We start from the raw sequence: 15424 nt of genomic DNA on the forward strand, positions 1-15424 counted from the left end.
GAGCTTTTACAAATATATTCCTGATTACTGGTATCAATACAGCTTAAAAAATAGGGCAGAGGGGTTTAGCATGATAGGGATGGGCAAATAATAACTGTAAAACTAGAATCCAAAGAGCATTTTCTAACCTCCACTCACTTTTTTGCTAGTCACAACTCCTCAGCGCCTCCTTTGTAAAACTTACCATACAGTGTGACTAAAAAAAGTACGAAGGACTAAAAGTACAAAATCCATTTAAGAACACAAACCCTCAAGCAGGGAGGACATGGGTAAACTGTATTTTGTGGCTAGAAAGATAAACACCAAACTAAAAGGTGAAGATGAGAGCCTTCATCCATAGCTTTATCCATCTACCATCCTGTGAAAAACAGATGCATGCAAATCAACTGCCACCAATAAAATAGAGCATAAAATTAGATGGTCACATATAGCCTTGATAAAGCTAAGAAATATTAAGTCTAAATATAGGTCACACCTATACAACATCTCAATTTCTACTTCAAAGTAGGTGGGTCACTAATTACGTATACTTCCTGTCCCCTAAGTACAAACCTATAACCTTCCATGTATTTTCCTTTAAGAAATTTTCTTTTTCCACCCATTTACTTCATATTGATCTCAATGAGTTTTAGCTTGCCTCCTAAAAGTATGAGAATACCAACTAGACTGTTCACATTCCTTTTACCACTGTCTTACCACATTTAGCCTTTTCTCTATTTTAACTGTAACTAAAGGTTATGACTTCCGATTTAACCCCAGTTCTCACGGCTACATGATTACCATTTCTTGGACAGCAAAATATTAAATGTGCACCTTCTAAAGATCTTCTAGTGTTCTCCATCTTAGTCACTGGAATGACATCACACATGCTTGCCACCATGTCACTATATTCCACTGACCCTGCATGCTACCTCATTTACTTCCCCTTTTTTATTCCATTTTCTGATAAAGCTGTAAGCTTCATTGGCCTGTCTAATCTCTTTTCCCAATTTAATCTGCAGCAGATGCTTGGAATACTGAATTGTGACACGTCATATACACTAGTCACTTCCCTGTGATATTTAAAGTAATTTTTAAAATTACATAACTTGGAACGGGGCATGCATGCCACTGTGCCTGTGTACAAAAGGCAACCAACAGGAGCTAGTTATCATCGTCTTAGACCTCATGAGACTTGCAGATGGGACTCACGGCTCAAGTGCCCACCTGTTGAGCCATCTCACTGAGTCTAAGGTCGTAGGCTCCAGCGTTAATAAATCCTACAGCTTTCATGTTTCTTATTACCTGCTTCAGGTAAACAAGCATTCTTTAAAATCCTACTACACTGAATTCTTCTCCCCACAGGTTTTTTTCCACAATCTGCTCTACACGGAAAGTACGTACTTCCCTCTTTACCAGATTTCAGTATAATGTTAAGGAAGTAAGTCAAAGCTTCCTATAAATCTTCCTCTCACTTAATGTGGGGCCTAACTGGGTAGACATGAGGGCTTAGCAGGTAAGCACATCAAAAAGCATGATTTTGTGGTGATTTAGGAAATGATTCCTAAAAGCCAATAAAAAACAGAAGAGAGGTGTCCTTGGGGGTTGTTTGTTGGTTGGCCTGGTTTTTCGAAAGTTTCTCTGTAACAGCCCTGGCTGTCCTGGAACTCACCTGTGTGTGCACCAACAGTCAGGCAGCTGTAATCCCAGCAATAGAGAAGGCAAAGGCAGGAGGATCTCTGAGTTCAAGGCTGGCCCAGCTACACAGAGAAACCATCTTGGGAGAGAGGGACCTAGTGTGGTACACACTTTTAATCTCAGTATGGGTGCTGAGGAAATTCACCCATCTGATCACAAGCCTGCTAGCCTGCAGTGTGCCAATACGGCAGAAACAAGAGAGATGCTATCTTAAGGTGCAAAGCAAGATATATGCTGTCCTTAGATCTGACTGGCATGTGCCTACACAACACAGACACATAAGGATAGGGCGAACTGGTAACTTAGTTTGGCCTTAGACTAGAGATTCTCCTACGTCCATCCAAGTGATGGCGATTAGAAGCACACAGTACCATACTCGGGTCTGAGTATGCATTTTGAAGTATGAAAATCCTGCATACCTGATCAGAATCAAGGTGCATACACAAATTCCTAGGCACTGCCAATGAAAGATAAAAGCTGATAAAGGGGCTGGGTTTGCCTTTAATCCCAGCACTTGGGAGGCAGAGGCAGGTGATCACTTTAGTTCAAGGCCAGCCTGGTCTACAAAGTGAGGCCAGGATAGCCAAGGCTATACAGAAAACTGTCTCAAAAAAAAAAAATCTAAACAAGGTTATTTCATGATTGGGCTTAGGAAACACAAGTAGGAAGACTAAGAGAATCATCTTAAGTCTCTTGTTTAACAGGCAGAAACAGCTGTACCAGGTTGGAGCTGTAATTCAATTGGCTATCTTGCAGGAAGCCTTGGGTTTCAATCTCTAGCACTGCAGAAACTGGGAATGTCCACTATGACAGACAGCACTCACACATGGCAGAAGGATCCCAGATTCAATGTCATCCCTCAGCTATACCCTAAGTTTGAGGGAATGCAAGCTGTAACTGATTCCTTTTTGTTTGGTGTGTTCTTTACTCAAGATATCCCCAGTAACTTTCAGTTACATGCTTTTTGTTGTTATATTAAGGCTATAGACAAAGTATTCCAATGATGAACGCAACTTTAAAATGCATAAACAGTAACAAGAAAGCTAGCAATGCCATGTAAGTGCTGACAGTAACTAAACTGTTTAGCATTGTTATTCAGATGTGGCATGTAAAAACTTGCCATCCAATTCAACATTTGCCTATCAAGTATTTCTCTTTCTTCTTTAAAAGCATACTCTCATATAGTCCAGGAGGGCTTGGATCTCATGCATGAGATGAGGATAAATCTGAACTTCTGATCCAGAGTGCTGAGATTACATTGTGCCCCACTATGGCTTGTCTTGTGTGGAGCTGTGAATCAAGCCCAGGCTTCCTGCATTGTATGCAAGTTCTCTACCAACTGAGCTGTATCCCCAGTCCCAATGGATCAGCTATTTGAAGAACAAATCTGTTACTATTGGAAAGTATGTCCTATACTGTTCCCAAGTTGTCTGGTAAAATAAATTGCTGTGTGTGCTGGGAGAAAATAACCACTCTCAAGGAGGTTGGCTTAGACAAAACACAAATGAGCATCTAATCTGTTAATACTATATTTATTCAAAGTTAAAATGTTTAAGAAATCGTAAGTCAAACCAAGAAGGACAAACTGCAAAGTATTATCAAAACTTTGTTTTTATTTTCAATACAAGTTAAATACCATGCTTGTTACTAGCGCAGTTTAAGGCCAACAATGGCCATATAGCAACCTGCTGAACAGTCACCTAAATGCTAAAGAAAGAAAAGACAAAGTAAAACATTAAACACAAAATTGCAAATACAAACGTTTTAATGAAATGGGAATGAACCTTTTGAAAGAAGCTAATATGGAAGTCTAGTTTTCATGGACATCAAAAGGATGCCTATTTAATGGAATCTTACCTTGTGCACAGAAATCTTATGAAGTCACCACATTCAATAGCTAAAATCTCAAGACTTTCTTTGGCCTTCTGATATTAGACAACTTATTTACAAAGGGTGATTATTCAATAACTCATGGGTACTGTAATATGATACAATTTTTCGTTGCTAAGGGTTTTCCATAAAAAATTGTAAAACAACTTTGTAAGGCTGTGCTGGGCTGTAAACTACTTTGCTAATACACCATGGGATGCCGAGAAAGGAATAATAGACCTTTTTAAGGCTAAAGTCATAAATGTTATAGTTGCGTCCTCAAAATACATGATTCACCCCAAAGGACCATTTCCCATTAAATACCACCTGAGTACTACAATTTTCAAAGTAAAAAATAAAATAAAATAAACAAACGTGAATTTATCACTGTATTTTAAAATTGAATACAGAAATGCTGAGAATTGTTATGCAGGAACAGTGAGGCATATATATGCCTTCAAAATAAGATATTTTTTTCTAAAATTAAGGGTAAGAGTCTGTCCAATTATGAAATAAGTGTAATTTACTCCCATGGTGGAGTTTTAGGGTGTAACACAAAAAAAATGCTCGTAGTATTTACTATCCACAGGTACCATTCAAGATTTGTGTGACTTCGATTAAATCTTACCTAATATTTTAAAAGCCTCCCAGTACAATATAACTAACGTAGCAGGAAGTCTTTAAAATACTGAAATCTGCCTATATGTAACCAAGAGTTCATACACCCCATACAAAAAAACAGTAGCTAATATATTCAGTGAATGCCAACGTTTAAAGAAACATTGGGCTAAAACAAACCTAAACCAATCTGAACATAATACAATGGCCTGAATATTTTGAATATTCATAAATTCATATTGCTTCTTTCTAGCGCAAGAAAGAAGAGTATAAGAACTTCCTCCCAGAAGCCTAGACGCTTAGTACATTTTCTATTTTGACTTAAAATGAAACTAATTCTAAATCTTTATTTAAATAAAATCTAAATTTTAAAAAAATCTCATGTTATGAACACAAAAAAACACCACATATAAGGCCACATCTCAATAAATTCATAATTTTTGGTTGAATGTTTATTTAAAAATCAGTCTAAGGCTTCTAGGAGTCAAGTTGCTAAAAAATAAATACACCAGTGTTTAAACTGAATATTAATGTTAACACATACACTATAAGAACATAAAAATAGAATGCTTTGCTACAAAAATCCTACTTAATATGTTTTAGCATAAGTGTCTAGTATGTACAATGAATAGGCGTGCATTTAGTAAAGTACATACAAGCAGGGGAAACATTTACAGAGGACTATAGGTTGCAAATGAATGTCATGAATAAAATTTAAAAATCATTTATCTGTGCAATAGCAAGAATCTCAACACTGTATTCTCAGTAAAGACTCAGAATATAAACTTCCTCTTAAAATAACTTAAGCTGAAGCTTAAAACAATATTGGGGCCACCTTGTAAGATATACAGATGCAATGACCATTTGGGTAACAAAACTAAAATGCCAAGAGCACTCCAACAGAAGAGTCTTGCAGTAGCATCTCATTGAATGAAACAGCATGTACTTAGGTTATTGGCACATTCAAATACACAAGGAAAGAGAAAGTCTTACCCTTTCCAACAATTTCCCCCTTCACTATAAAATATTATACAACATTCATTAAAACATCCATGTTTAATTTTAGAACTGACTTTAAACTAGTAAAAGCTAAAGCAACAGTCTCCATAGGAGAATCAAATGAAAATAATATCTTAAGCTACATGTTATTTGTGAATTCCAAAATGTAATAACTGCTTAAGAACATTCTAGGTGAAAGAGCCATTAAATGAGCTAAGATACATGATCAATAGCTACGGCAAGTCACTCAAAATCTTGATGATGAAAACTGACAAACACATGTATATTTACACTAAAATAATCCTTTCTACAAAAGGACTTCCTTTCCCTCAAAGCAGTGTATTGAACTCAACGTGCTGCTCCAGGATAAATGCCATGTGAGTGCTCTACCACTCATCTAACTGTGCTGCTAGTTGCAAGGAATGTGACTGCACAGCACTAGGCAATGCTAGGACTCAAGATAAACTCAAGCTGGTTTTCATGGCCACTATATAAACTCTCCCTCACTCCTTTTTGATCCTCTCTCTCTTGTTTTTGTTGTTTTTTGGTGTCTTTGCAAAGAGTTCTCTCTTTGGACTGCTTTTACACAATAAAATAACAGAAGGGCTTTGACAAATAAAACAAGGTTTAAAATTTTTACTTTTACTGTTATACATTCATGTGTTATCAGGTAGGAGACTTTGCAAATTTGGCCAAACCAAAGTTATTTTATTTCTTCCTGACAACACTTAAAATAATCGACTAGCAGCAGCACTCACACTATCTGCAACCAAAGTCATTGAATGGAATAAGCCAAGCAAAGAGAGGAAGCAAAGGGTTCAACTGATTCAAAAACAAAAAAGAAAGAAATGAAAAGCAATGAAGATTAAAATAGTACAAAATCTCCAGTTTCATTTCAAGTATATGTATTTGTGATTCCATTTTTTAAGGTTTTCAGAGAAATTTTACCCTCGTGGACATTTTACTTACCTTTTAATCTTACTATTAACTAATTTCCCTTGTAAACTATGTCCAAACGTCTTCACATTAGGGTATTGCAATTAAACTATTAAAAAAAAAAAAGCTAAGAAATGACAAAAATACAATACCTATACACAAAACAATAGATTTTGATACAACTCTCAAATAAAAAAGGCAACTACATTTCAACAAGATTAAACACTTAAGAAAAATCATTTCTGAGAGCTAACAACAGTTGTAGTAAACACCAATGATCCCTTGCCAAAACACTCTGCTCACAAAACGTTTTAAAATGAACTGGCAGTGGTATGGATGTTTTAAAACTAATTTTTGAGTACTTTAAAAGCAGAAAGGATGAAACTGAAGAGAAGTACAAATCTCTCAGGCTGCATATTCTCTCTAGCCATGGTACATACCTTAGGCATTGCCCTTAGATTGAGACAAACTTCAAAGTCAATGCATAATATCCAAAGATCTCTCATAGGTAAGAAGATCTTTAAAATATATTTAAAACAAATTAGCTTAAGGATTTTTATTTCAAATTTATTTAGTAATTCTAATCTTTACCTTTTTATAAAAATAGGCCATCAAGTTGACCGTCTGTCTGGTAACTTTGCAGAACACATGCTAGCCAGGTGCTTTTAATACAGCCTTTTATTATAGTTGGCTTTTAAAAATTCAGCTCATTAACTAACTCTAAACAAGCATAAATCAACAAGGTTACAGGAATATACATAGAATTCCTTGAACCATGAAGACAGGATGTAACTGTAATCTCTTATAACACACACTCAAGAATCAGCCCAATGTTAGTAAACGTCACACCCTTCAGAAATCTTTATCAAATAGGGTTTCTTTACTCATTTATCTGCTGTATGGCCGTATTCACACTGCCCATGGCACCATCAGCATGATACAGTAAATTACTGCATCAAATCAGAATTATCAAAGTCTCTCTTAAATGCTAGCAGTTCTCAATTAATTTTTCAGTATATCTGGGTTGTGATTAAGCTGCACTACTGTAGCAAATACATGAGTTTTTACCAAAAATGTTACAACCTCAAATTTTTTTTACCCCTAACACATTGACTAGAATCCTGTATCTGTCAAATTTCAGTTTTTACACAGTTACATACCATTCAGCAAAATCACAAGCTAACTAGGTAAAAACAGCTAGAAAAGCAGAATATAGAAATAGTAAATACCCATGTAATCACCTATTCTAATATCAAAATCAAGGGCAAGAGACACTTAATTAGTTATGTTTAATTCACTGAACGCAAGATTAGATTGATGCATATCCAAACACGCTATTGCAATGCTTTTTTAAAGGACAGTAAAAATGTTGTCATAGTAACATTATCTTTAGATATTGCTGAACACAAGACTTTCCCTGAGGTGTAAACATCAAATAACTTGAACAGCTTTACACATCAGCCCCGTTAAACAGTTTATTACAACACTACATCTATTGTAATCAAAGTGGTGCTGTTTACAGACATTATCATATGAACATTTTAACAAGAACAAACTACTATAAAAACAAGCATTTACTTGACTTTTTTTTCCAATTGCTTGCACATTATAATGGCCAAATATATATAACCAGTAATAAAGTTGCAAAAGCTATTAACTTTTTAAAATCACACAGGTTTCCTTCAAATAAAACAGTTAAGCAACATAAAAAATAAAGTAGAGCTACTGGTTACCATTTATGCAGATTTGCTTTATTCAGATCTATTCCTGCTCAGTTTATCCATGAATCCTTCCTTACAGGTTCAGTTCAATCACAAGAAGCAAACTGCTGGACAAGCGTCACTTTTCCCCCATGAAGACTGTTTTGTCTTGGAAGGTGTTCCTCTTCCTTCAGCTGTAATGTGTCAAAATTTGTGATGTAGATTTTGCTATTCCCCAAAATACACAGAAAAAATGTTGGCTTAGCTATACATACACAAGTCGTGCATCTACTCACGGTTAGGTATTCTAACACAAAATAAAAGGTAATTCAAACAGTAGCTGCTTGTGTGGTGGAGAAATGCTCCTTATTTACAAATTCAAAAACAGAAAATTGCCATATTTCATTCTTTTTACATATCAACTACCTTTAAAAGTCAGTGAAGACCATTACTGTATACAATATGTGCTAATTTTAAAAAGAAAAAATTACAATAACAAATGAAAACAGAGCAGCTACTGTTTCTGTGATGATTGAGAACAGTCATAAGTCATTTTCTAAAATATGCATACTACAAAATAAATGGAAAAATGCTTGGATTTGAATGTAGATATTTTTCATTCATCCACATATCAACTTATTTGACAAATGCTGAACTGAATATAAAATGCAATGAAATTCACAAATTAACTGTATTTGACAGCATACATGAAATTCTGCCAATTTGTTATAAACCAATGGAGTTCCATGTTACAAAATTTATAGATAAATACCTCAAATGGACATTAAATATGACATCCACATACAAATCTTTAGACATAATACATAATTGAGACATTACTTTCACTCTATTTCAACTATATCCACTAACCAAACATAAACTAATGAGCATCTACAATGATAAATTTCATTGAAAACTTACATAAAGGGGGAGAGGGAAAACCAACAATAAAATTGATAATATAGTCTCAGTAATACATATTTATGTAAACTTCAAGTTAATGTCCAAAAAAGAAACATTAATTTTAAAAAATAATCCAATATTTGATTATTTTGAATCATTGAAATACCAAATATTTAAAATTCTAAAAGGGTATTTTAATGTTTTTCAAACGCATACAATGCTTAGTGGCATTGTCCTAAAAAATAATTTTTAAAAGATTCTTTGCTTTATAATCAGGAACAATTTTTGTGACAACTACAAATTTTTGTGTTCATTTCTCTACTGGGAGAATCTTAAAAGTATCAGTACGCATACACATGTTCATACTAATAAAACCTTAAATCTTGAAAGAACAAAAGGAAAGGTTCTTTCTCATCTAAATACTATGTATCTGCATATTTTTAGAGATATTTATGCTATTTATAGTAATCATCTTTTGTACCTTTGATTTTATATGTTGATGAGACTTATATAGGAGTTATTTAACAGAAAAAAAGTCTACAACGTCAGTTTTCAAATGTTTCACTTTTACAGGTTACAATTCTTGTAGGTCTTTTGGTTTGTCTTCTGGGATGGATACTAAGGACTAAATCCAGTACTACACACACACACACACACACACACACACACACACACACACACACACACACACACACACACACCACACACACACACCCTACACTAACAACCTACACTAACACATCCAGCACTGGTGAATTTTAAAAACAGTAAAGCATTAAAGGAAGACAAGGCACATGTTTTATTCTATAAAAAAGATTACAGGAAAATTAATAAATCCTACTAAAAAGAAGTGTTGTCTCTCCTAATATTTTTGTTGTGTTGTAAGGAATGAAGAATGAATCAATCACTGAGAGAAAAATTATTTAAAGTCACAGTGCAAGGAAAGGGATATATATGCATGACCCCAATGGAAACTTACTACTTTAATACAGGATATCCTGTTTGTGAGGTCATAATATACATATTTATGCAGAACTAATAATGCACTCATCTTTTCCTTCATTATATTATAGATAGGTCTTTACTAACTGGAACACCTTAAATTTTCACCATACAGACATAAAATTTAGGGAATAGTTTAGGAGCTTTTATTTCTAATTCTAAACACTTTACATAAACACAAATTTTACAATCTTAAATGGAAGCAAAATTTGAAGGCAATACAACCCATTTTCAATTCCATACTATAGTCTCAAATGTCTAAGTAGACAGCTACATAAACAAAATTATCAAAAAGCTTAAAAGTAACAAATACATTCAATGGCCATAGTAAAAACAGCATTTGCTCAAATCTGTAATGTCAAATCCACACAATTACTTGCTTTAGCTCTCAGTTATAAAGGAACCTATGTAAGCAGCTGCTAAATGAACTGAGGCAATGAAACTACACTTTTAGAGTCTGCAAGCTAAAGCAAGCAATAGAACTTCAATACAGAGTGAGATGCCTACATTCTGAGATAATGTGCTACCAAACCATAATTAACAACTCAAATTAAGTTTGTTACTCGTAGATGCAATCTTAGCATTATTCGTCATTATTCACGGTAAAATTATCTTTTTAAGTAAAACATTCTAATATCTATTTGATGAAAATTCTCATAGGTTTTTATGTTGGGTGTCTTTATTTCTGAAACTAGGTCTTACAGAGGCCTGGCTAGCCTGAAACTCTACATGTAAACTAGGCTCACCTGAACCTCACCGAATCCTCTTAAGGTGCTGAGGTCACAAGTGTATATTATCATAGTGAGCTCTTACAGATTTTCATAGTAATGTGCTGAATATAAAAGGATTCTCACATAATTTTAGAAATGCAATGCTTTTTAAATAAGTAAAATTTACCCTTCTAAATCTTAAATTTTCTCCTTAATGAGGAATGGGGATGAAGTAGGAAACAGAAGCATATAAACATAATGACTCTTAAGCTTCATCTTATGTTGACCAGTACACAGTACACAAAACACTATTGTTTATTACTGATGTTCACAAAAGGCTCCTAACTACTGAAACAGTTTGTCTTTCCTGTTTTTCTCTGAACACATACTTACCCCATTTCAACTAAAGTTTGTTACTACTCTACAAAATACACAATTAAGTGGTCTATGCAACTGGCTGCATAGAAATATCAACTCCATCACAAAAAAAGAAAAAAGCTTGGTGCCAAAGAGTCATCCAAAAAATATGGACATTTCAAAATAAACTGTTTGTTGCTTAGAATTCACCCACTGTCGAGAGTTAAGCTCTTGTTTAACCACAGAAAGCAAAAGTGTCCATCTGAGTGACATGAATGACAATCTCTTCCTGGTTAGTAGGTTTCCCTTCAACAATGCTAATTGAATACTCATTTAAAACATTAGTTATTCAAAACAATCCAATATACAAACTAAACAATGGTAGGGAGTTCACACTGAGATGAAGGTGAGAAAGCAAGGTGACTCACATTGGCATTGAATTTTTTTAAGACAGAAAACATCAATTATTTATAAACAAAACTATATTCTTAAACCACAGTGAGCAAAACACTATACATATATCCAAGAGATCACTTCCTACCCTCTCTTTGTCACTTCACGTAAGACAGTGTAGGGTCAAGATAAGATTTTACAAATACTAAAACCATCATCAGGAATCAAAAAATAAACTGAGCCAGCATAGCAAAATTAAGCAAAGCAGTTGAGATAGATGGGAAAGCATAAGAAAACAAGGCTGGGAATACTAAACAGGAAAAAAGTGATCTAGAGTTAGAGAAGTAATTTTGAAATCCTGTGAACAGTCTTCACTCCCTAGGCAATGAAAAGAATTTCATTTTCACAAAAGCCTCAACATAACACTCCTAAGGAGGTGGAACATCTTAATAGAAAAGAAATGCTTTTCTTTGGGCTTTCTCCCAAATTAACAAAAGCTATAAGATAATCTGAATAAGCAACACAAAGCATCCTAAATTCTGTGCAGTAAATAAATCCAAGTTAATGACATTTATGCCAGCAGTAATCACATGGCCATACTCTTACAGTTATTTTACCCAGGTTCCAAACACAGTGGGGGGTGGGGGGGGATCACTTGAGAACATGTGAATCTCATAAGTTAGGAAGAGGAGCCTGAATAAAAAGCATCTAGAAAAAGAATTTGCTTTCACTTTTCTTCAGTACACAAAACTCAGTTTAACAGAAACTGCTGAGTGGGGCTATTCTAAACCAGTAGTAAGATAAACAAAACCTAAAGAAAGGACCTCAACTAGAACTGCAACAGTAACATTACTTCCATTAAGAACACAACCTTACATCTTTTATTTTGCTCAGAGTGGTCTGAGAATAGAGGCAAAAATTACAATATATGAAGCACAACGCATTTACACACTGAAATTTACAAAACTTATTTTTTTTCTCATTTAAGTATTATTACCTATTTGAAGTTGAGTATGGAATGCTTTTAGAAAAACTAATACATTTTCAAATGAGAATGCTATTGACATTACCCAAAAGTTCAAACACAAAAAAAACTTAGAATGGGACAGACATCAACAGCAGCACCTCCCTTCACCACCATCATCACTCATTAGCATATTACATTATTAACTTACACAAAGACTGACAGTTACTTTATTGCTGAAGTATTTCTTATTCCATTTATTCCATTTAAATTTTACAAGGAAGTTCAAAAGGACTCATATTTAAAAACTTCTAAAGAGGTCAACAGACCTTATAATGATAATAAAATTTGCAAATAGGTTTGCACTCCAATATATGTTTTTAATCCCAGCCCCCACCCTCTTACTCACATCTACTTCCACAATACCTCTTGGAATATAGCAAAGGTACAATGATCCAGGAAAGAATCCTTTTTCCCCCACTAGAAAGGCTTTTGTAAATTTTGCTTGGATGAAGGCACACACAATATTACAATTCAATTCTGATTAATGTACAAACAAAACATGGGATTTGGGATATGGTACATCACTGATTGCAGAAAACATCAACTGCATACTAAGAAATTGTAGTTAATGCCTGAATGACATGGAACTCAAATCATGAATATTTAGGTGTATACTCTCAACTGGATTGTAAATTCAAAGGATGTAAAAATTAACAATGAAATTTTCAAAGGAACATACTTGGTTTACTGAATTAATTTTATGAACACCCATAGGAAACTGCTACTAACTCTACATATGAACTGGTTGAATGGACACACTGAATTACTGGAAATGTATCCAAGTTTCACTATCATATCTTTGGTACTATAAGATGGTTGATAAACTACAAAGCCTACAATAAATAAATAAATAAACAAACAAATGAATAAAAATACAACTTATAGACTCTGTACTTTATTAAATGACGAATCAGACATTTCATGCGATAACTTGGCCACAATCCACCTTAAGGGATTTTTACTAGGAATAAAAAAACTTCATTTAAAATTCAGCTAAGATTTAAATAACACAACATTCAGTTTTTATACCAAAACAGCACAATTTTAGTAATTTTAAAATAGAGAAATGTTTTGAGAATTAAAATTTTAATGCAGAGTATAAGTAGTAAAAAAAAGTTTTTATAAATATTCAAGGGCGTATTTAATATGTAAGACAAAGTATTAAAATGGGCTTTCTCATTTCAAAAAACCCTTAAACTGTAAGGTTACTAACTTATGTTCCATAAAAGAATTACTTTCCTTTTTCAAAAAGGATGATGTGTGTGATTAGAGAAACTGCTAGCAACAGAATTACATACATGATAAAGCCAATTACAATTTAAATGTTAACAATTTTCAGGACTGAATTTTCAGTACGTTTCTGTAAAGAATTTACTTATAAAGGATTTGTTTTAAGTCTAACTTAATTCAAATATTCCATCAGTATATGAAGCTGTTTACAGAATAACCTGCCACATACAAAAGATTCACAGTGCTTTTTCCCCACTCTTCATGAGTAAACACTGTTCACAAATACAAAATAAAATTACATGTAAAAATGAAGTATAAACAGACAACTCATTTTACTTTATGAAAAAATGTACACAAGAAATTTTTAAAATACAGAAAAAAAAGACAATGATTATGGCTTATGAGTGAAACAACAAAGAAAATTGTTCCCAAGTATTTCTAACTTGGGGTGGATGGCTTGGCAATTACTTGGCAATGTGAAGTTTTTAGGTATGTAACCTGAACCCACTTTATGTCTTCTTTGCAAATAAAAAGATAGTGTTCCTTTAAAAAACAAAAATCAAATGCTAGGAAAAAAAATTTTTTTTTTAATTTTCTAAGAAAAAAAGCACTTTCAATGCTGAAAAACAACCTTTTGTATTATTATCTATTATAGTGTTAGATTTTCTTAAAAAGTTTCAGGGACAAATGAAGTTAGTTCAAGGAAGGAAGGATAGAAGTTTTATTTTTAAAAATCCAAGCACAAAAAACTCATTTCTGAAACAATCCCCTGGTATTTTGTATTTTAAATCACATGCAAACAATGTATGTGATTACAACAATCCCAATTTTCAAATTTTAGAAGTAGACAATGAGTCCTCTTGATTATTTTTATTGCTTTAAAACCACAATCTGAGTGAAATCTAAAAGTCACAGATAACATGAATACAATATTTAATGGGAAAAAGGTTAAATGTTTTTTACCTGAAATGGCTTACCTGTTTTCAGATGTTTCCAGAAGATTAAATCAGAACAAGTACTTGGACCACTTAAAATGTAGGTATATTTACTGTATAAACAACAGCCTTGGAGTTATAATTACTGTTAAAAACACACACATACTAAATAAAATAACAAAAAGGAATGCCCACCTTCTAACGGTGACGGTATTCTCGCTCTCGGTCACGCTCACGGTCCCGGTCCCGATCACGATCCCGGTGTCTCTCTCGTTCTCTGCTTCTCTCTCTGTAATAATCATCATGGCGATCTCTACTCCGAGATTTATGACGCCGACTCTTTTCCCGTGATCTACTATGGTCCCTTTCTCTTGATCGTTCACGTCTTCTAAAAGAAATTACTGGATTAATGCTGTCCGTAACTGTAAAGCTTCAAAAGACATTCAATACAGTTTTCCTTTTATCACTAGTTTTATTTTCCATGGTTTCAATTACAAGTGAAGCAGTCTAAATATAAATCTAAATTTCAGTAATAAACATTGTTACGCCATTCTGTTAGCTGTAGGAGTAGAGAAAGTCCCGAGTGAGTAAAGTTTTGAATAATTGTGTTATTGACATGGCCTTGGCCATGTGGGGACCACAACGCCCTAACCAAACCCCATGAAACACTGGCAAAGGGGGTTCCCATATAGACCAGGCTCAAGAAAGGTTGTCAAGCTGTACTCAGGAGCCCAAGTATGAGTGTTTAGGAAGAAATTGATCAGTGAGCATAAAGACTAACAAAGGCAGCTTCCTCTGGGACGTTTTTCAAATAGCAACTGCTACTCTACAGAGACCGCCTACCTAGACAAGTTTGCCCCTCCCCCAGTATTGCACCTAATATATGAAGTTCCGAGTTACAGATTGCAGTAGTAGCAGAACCTTACTGACTCTGGCTCTCCTGAAAATGTGTCTGTCCTTTCTTCATTCACCTGCAGCCCCTAGTCATGTTTCCAGGACCCAAGCCACCTAGATTGAGGTAATCATCATCATGAAATCTGTCATCTTGCTCCTCCCTGCTTGCTTGTG

The 15424-nt window shown here is 34.2% G+C and overlaps 1 protein-coding gene across 6 annotated transcripts in view; it reads right to left on the minus strand.

The window, feature by feature from the left end:
- Positions 1-3270: 3270 nt before the first annotated feature.
- Positions 3271-15424, minus strand: part of CPSF6 (cleavage and polyadenylation specific factor 6) — a 33681-nt gene continuing 21527 nt past the window's right edge. For 2 of the 6 annotated variants that reach the window (XM_084759864.1, XM_084759862.1), the window contains 2 exons: positions 14552-14741; positions 3271-7993 (listed from right to left, as the gene is read on the minus strand). In XM_084759864.1, the coding sequence (XP_084615990.1) occupies positions 14555-14741 (187 nt within the window). In that variant the 3' untranslated portion in view covers positions 3271-7993; positions 14552-14554. Of the gene's footprint in view, positions 8028-9276; positions 14470-14551; positions 14745-15424 lie in introns of those variants that run through there. The other 4 variants (XM_084759863.1, XM_084759860.1, XR_014775091.1 and 1 more) reach the window with 3 other exon arrangements.

Source organism: Acomys minous, assembly GCF_964271855.1.
Source record: "Acomys minous genome assembly, chromosome: 15".
NCBI lineage: Eukaryota > Metazoa > Chordata > Mammalia > Rodentia > Muridae > Acomys > Acomys minous.